This window comes from Austrofundulus limnaeus, unplaced genomic scaffold, assembly GCF_001266775.1.
Source record: "Austrofundulus limnaeus strain Quisiro unplaced genomic scaffold, Austrofundulus_limnaeus-1.0 Scaffold1618, whole genome shotgun sequence".
In the NCBI taxonomy this organism is placed as follows: Eukaryota; Metazoa; Chordata; class Actinopteri; order Cyprinodontiformes; family Rivulidae; genus Austrofundulus; species Austrofundulus limnaeus.
The window spans coordinates 8,934-14,731 of NW_013954020.1; the positions used below are offsets into that span (position 1 = coordinate 8,934).

General features: G+C 42.5%; 1 protein-coding gene across 1 annotated transcript in view; it reads right to left on the reverse strand.

Annotated features, from left to right (window-relative positions):
• The window catches only part of LOC106535925 (ras-related C3 botulinum toxin substrate 3), a gene marked incomplete at its 3' end in the record, with an annotated part of 9,749 nt that overhangs the window by 968 nt on the left and 2,983 nt on the right, over nucleotides 1–5,798 (reverse strand). Inside the window, 1 exon segment of the mRNA XM_014033078.1 lies at nucleotides 1,319–1,436. Coding sequence (XP_013888532.1) covers nucleotides 1,319–1,436 — 118 coding nt within the window.

Genomic DNA, 5,798 nt, shown 5'->3' on the forward strand with positions numbered 1-5,798 from the left:
CATTAAACAGAGGTGGAGGCCTTCGTGTCCAGTTGTCCTCCTCCAACAACGCTGTTATTGCAAGTATGACTCCGCCCCCTGTGAGCAAAAGGTGTGAATCAATGATACCAACACAAAGAGGGAAAGAGAGACAAAAACAAGGGGACATTGAACCCTCGCTTGCATTCAATACATACACATAACACAACACAGGTCAGGTGATGGGGCACATGACCCTCTATGAACAATAGTTAATCAAGCCTATTGTTAGGTGATGGTCCTCTTTTGCATGTGACTAACCTGTTTGTCCATGTGGAGGCAGAGCTTATAAGGCTGAGTTCTCCTGAAACTCATCAGACTGAAGAAGTCTCTTGGAGGAGAGACGAAACGTTTCACTAAAGAAGAACCATCCAGAGGACCTACTGATTTTTTGTCTTTTTGATTTTTTTCTACCTGGATTACTGAGATGCATCAGGACAACAATGAAGATAATTTTCATCCTGAGTTATTATTTCCAAATTCTTCCTCTCAAAACCTTCAAAATAAGTAGTGTGTTGATATTTGGAGATTTATCACCTGGCAACTAGGTAGTTTTGTTTGTAAGAGCACCGGTTTGAAAACTCAGCTTTTAATGTAGTTTTTAAATTGAAGCAGAATAACATGATCAGATTAAGTGTTAATCTGCATGGTGTTCTGAGTATCAATGGGCATAACCCACCTGTCATTCAGATTACAAATTCATTTCCATCGAGCTGAATCAGATCAGAATATTCTGATTGGGGCATTTATTCCAGTGGCTTATGTCCATGTAAACACAGCTACTGGCTTAAATCTGAGGCTCACTTTGGGTTGAAGATGAGATTTTACCCAGAGTGGAAGAGTTCAAGCATCTTAGTATTTTCTTTAAGGGTGATAACAGGATCCAGGGACAGATGAACCAATAAACCAGGTCTTCACTCACAGTGTGAGGGTGTTGCCCCAGTGTGTCCTGGTGAAGGAGCTGATTCATTTATGTTCCAACTCTTACACAGATATGTATCTAGGAATCTGACTAAAACAGTATGAGTCTGGACAGAAGCAGCTGAAGTAAGCTTCCTCTGTAGCAGGGGTGTCCAATCCTGGTCCTGGAGGGACAGGTGTCACTGCTCCAATCAGGGGTTGGGCACCACTGGGACTCTATAAGTTTGTGTTATCACCCAACCCTAATATCTATTTGTGGATTTTGTGAAAGACACTTTCTGTTGACCTCAGACTCAGCATTGACCTTGTGTCTGAACTGTGGGACAATATCTGGGTTGTGTTTTTCTCCATGACACACAGAGCAGAGGAATCTGAATACCGTCTGTGGATAAGACAAAGGTCTGAGTCTATCATAGTCCTCTTGTCCTGCCGTATCCCAAAGGCCCAGGTTCACTGGCTTCCCATCCACCATTACATTGGCAGAGTAGTTGTCAAAGCTGTGGAGAGAGGACACATATCACCACTGAAACATAGAAGGACAGACAGTCGAGTTAAACTCAGTCCTTATTAAACTGCATCCTGCAGACCTTCAGTAGTTTGAACGATGTGTAAAAGAGCCCAGTCAGAAATCAGATTTTCTGAAATGTTGAAAACAGTAATGATTGTAATTTAAAGGGACAGCAGAACTGAAGTGAGACTTTGTGTAAAAATACTGAATAATTAAAACTGTAGCTACTTGTTGTAGACAGAAACAGATTTTAATTCTGACAGGACTGAAGAGCTAATGGCTAGTCAGGCCTTAGAAAGACCAAAGTGGGTTGTTGTGATCTTAAAACAAGTCCGGTCTCAAAAAGCTCTCAGTGATTCATGCCTACATTATTTTATAAACCTTTACACTTTGACATTCTGTGGTTGTTTATGAATAACACTAGCCTGGTCCTTGTCTTCCTACACAGCTCCACTCAGTTCTAGTTTCCCTTCACAGCTCCGTCTGGGACTTCTCCCACAGACAAGGATTTCTTCTGTAGAATTATACCTGGGCCAATCAGCAAACAGAAGGAGGAGTTTTGAAATACTACATAGATTTTCTGCGCAGTGTCTGTCTGTAGTTTAGCAATGGCAGCGGAGGACGCGAATGAAGCCAGTCCATGTTAAAGAGGCTTCCAACTTAAATTAAATTTGTCTCACAAAGCATACAGTACTTATTTACAGCCATCTTGTTTGGCTCGGTACTTCTATCCTTTCAGTAGGGTTGTTTACAGCGCACACACAATTTCCAGTTAGCTTCTTAGCTTAGCCTCCTACACAGACGTGCGTCACGGCCAAACATTAGCGACTGGGTAAATCAGATCCAGTCGTTTTAAACTTCAGCAGAGGCCACGCCTCCAGGAAGCAATAGCTTCTCAATAGTTGAGAGTCCAGACCCTCTGTACGAAGCAAAGTGAAGAACAAGGGTCTGGTTTTTACCAGGGTAGAATAACACATCACCCTTCTGAGGCATCCAGGGGTCACTTCTGTCAAGAATCCTTTAACTTTTCTGTCAACAATCAAAGCAGAACTGATACAGAGGATGAAATAATAGCATGCACATGAACTGCTGTCAAATTTTAAAGACTGAAACTGTTTTTATACCCCAGCAATCCACTTTGGGACAAGTCAATATTAGCTCATCAACATGATCAACATGGACTCATGTCCTTAAACCAGCTCTAGTCTTCAGCTCACAGGTTTGTCCAAACATCATTTCAGCCTCAACACCAAAGGTCGACCAGTAGCAGCTTTTCTGATGCAAATCAGGACATTTATGAAATTTTTATTATCAGTGTTCTTCACTGTGAAATTATAGTGTAAATTTAAACATACAAGACTCACGTAAAACAGATAACATCATAAAATACTGTTTAAAAACGTTACAAGGTTAAACTGGCTCTGAGGAACGCACAGTTTTTTGTTTGTTTTGTTTGGATGCACCTGTAGTGTCTTTTAGAGAGCAACGGGTCAAATAGATGAAACCCAGAGCGTGAGCAGTCCTTTCTGTGTAAATATCTACGGGCTGTGACAGAGTGGTTAGGGTAGTCGTACTGGAATCTAGTGTTGCACTACTTGAAACTGGTATTGGTCTTAAGACCGGTCTCAAGACCAGTTTTTGATGGTCTTGGTCTGGTCTCGGTCTCAGACATTGAGGACTCTGAATTTTGTTTCAAGACCACAACTGTGGAAATTTCACTAAATAGCCATATTATCCAATTTATTTGATAACAATCTTGCTTTCAGTGTATTTAAAATGTAGCTACTGATTTAAATCCAAACCTGACTCATTGCTATTTATGTGTTTTTGTTACCGGCTGTCACCCATCCCCAGCCCCCGTCACTCGCATGCAGCACTCCCAGAAAGTGAACAGTGGTTCTCTGGGAGCGGTAAAGGATGTCTTCAAAATTTTAAATAAAAAGATTTGGCTACATTTTTCATAAATCATATCATTGTAAAACAACAACAACCAGGAGAAAGCGTACAGCAACTTGTAAATTCAGCAGTGCTTCACTTTCAGAGACAGTGGGGACAACGTAAAACTTTTATCGTCACTAACATTAACAATCTGCCTCTGTAGCAAAACTCTTTCCTCTGCCCTCACACAAAGATTTTATCAATATTAGCTCTACATATTAAGTTAGCTAAAGTGGGGGGAAATGTATTTAGTCAGCACCAACTGTTCAAGTTCTCCCACTTAAAAAGATGAAAGAGGCCTGTGATTGACATCATAGTTAGACCTCAACTATGAAAGACTAAATACCCCCCACTGTACATGTGTACACAATACTCCATCTTTTAGGACATGTTTTTTTATCTGGTCTTGGTCTTGTCTTGGTCTCGCCCTCCCTTGGTCTTGGTCTCGACTTGGTCCAAACCCTAAAAGTCTTGGTTTTGTCTCAGTCTTGTCTCGGTCTCGCCCTCCCTTGGTCTTGGTCTCGACTTGGTCCAAACCCTAAAAAGTCTTGGGTCTTGGTCTTGTCTCGGTCTCGAGACTCTCTGGTCTTGGTCTTGACTTGGTCTCGGGTTAGGTGGTATTGACTACAACACTACTGAAACCAGTAGGTTGCTGGTTCAGTCCCCCGTTCCAGCTGTCTCAGTTGTTGTGTCCTTGGGCAAGACAACCCCCCCACAATGCCTCTGATGTGTCCCATCAGTGTATGAATGTGATAGATAGTACATGTTAGCTTTGCAGAGAGCTAACAGAGTGCTGTGTGAATGGATAAATGAGGACACAGACTGTAGTGTGAAGAGCTTTGAGTGTCCTCTATCCTGCTTAGATCAAAAGGTGTTATACAAGTACAGTCCATTTACCATATCCTGATATCACTGAGAGGAGGGGGCAACTGTTCATTTCCTGGGCTATCACCTCCAGGAGAGATTTGCAGAGATGAGGAGACACTAAGGAAGATTCCCACACAGCAGATAGGTGTGGGTCAGATCTGGAGTCAAGCTGGTTGTTTGTCAACTGAAGGGCCAGATCTGGCAATGATAGTGCAGTTTTTAAGATGGCACTTGTAGTTTATGTGGTGCTGGCTCATGTATGGTCATGGTCTGGCAAAGCACATCTGGGCCACCAAAGGGCTGTCATTCTTTGTGATGTCTGGGCCAAGTGTTAGTGCCTTGTGTGGGCCAGAACTGGTCCAGACAAATGTTGCTATGTGGGTATGGACCCACTCCATGTGATGTAGATCATGATGTAGACGGGGTTCAGGTCTGTTTTGTGTTTCCTGAAGTCCAAGATTCTTGTTTTTGTGGTGTTCAGCTGTAAATTATTCAATGAACACTTGGACGTTAACTTCAGAACCTCCTCTCAGTACGCTGCCTTATCTTGCTTCAAACTGGTCCAACCACTGTAGTCTTGTCAACAAATTTGACAATTGTGTTGTTTTAAGGGCCAGAACAGGAGGGGACTCAGCCCTGAGGGGAACCAGAGTTCAGAGTACAGGTGGAGGTGAGGTGTGGCCCATAATGTGAGAAGGGAGAACCTCAAACTGCTGAGTTGGATCAGGAAGTGAAGGATGATGGTGTTGAATGTTGAGCTGTGATCCACAAACAGAATCCTCTCATGACTCAGCAGAGTGGAGAGATACCATATCTTCTGTGGATCTGTCCACCAGATAAATAAAGTGCTGAGGACTGAAGGTAAAGAGGAGATACAGTATCTTTGATGTGCTGAAGAACATATCCCTCAAAACACTTCATATGTGTGATGTCAGCAGGGTGATATTCATTAAGGCTCAATGTGAAGATGACTATGATTGAGGCAGACTTTCATCAGGGGGAGTAACTGCTTGACCTCACCCCTCATAATTTACTGCTGCAGATGAACCTCCAATATTCTCTTATAGTCCACCTTGGCTTTTTGAGTTCCTTTCATCAGGTCGGCCTGAGCAGCACTAAAATCAGTCGCCCGACATGAAGCAGTGTGGAGTAGGGGTGTAAGAAAATATCGATACACTGAAATATCGCGATATTTCATTTCCCCGATACTGTATCGATATTCTAAAGCCCTGTATCGATTTTTTATTAAGGTTTYAAATGTCAACTTTCCTGCCAGCCGTTCATTTTTATGTTGTAGTTCAGTCTCTGACCACTAGTTGGCAGCAGTGAGTCAGCCATTCGGCTCCTCTACCTCTTGAGCTCCAGAGAGTAAGAGAGCATTAGCATTGTAAGTAAACATTAGCTTCATGCTCCGTTAGCTGAATCTGAGCGGAAAAGACCGACACCCTCTGCCTTAAAGCTGAGGTAAGGTTACAAACAGTTACTTATTTGTCAGAATGTCTGGATTTTAAGACAAATTAAAGCTGCTGTATGTAGTTTCTTGGGA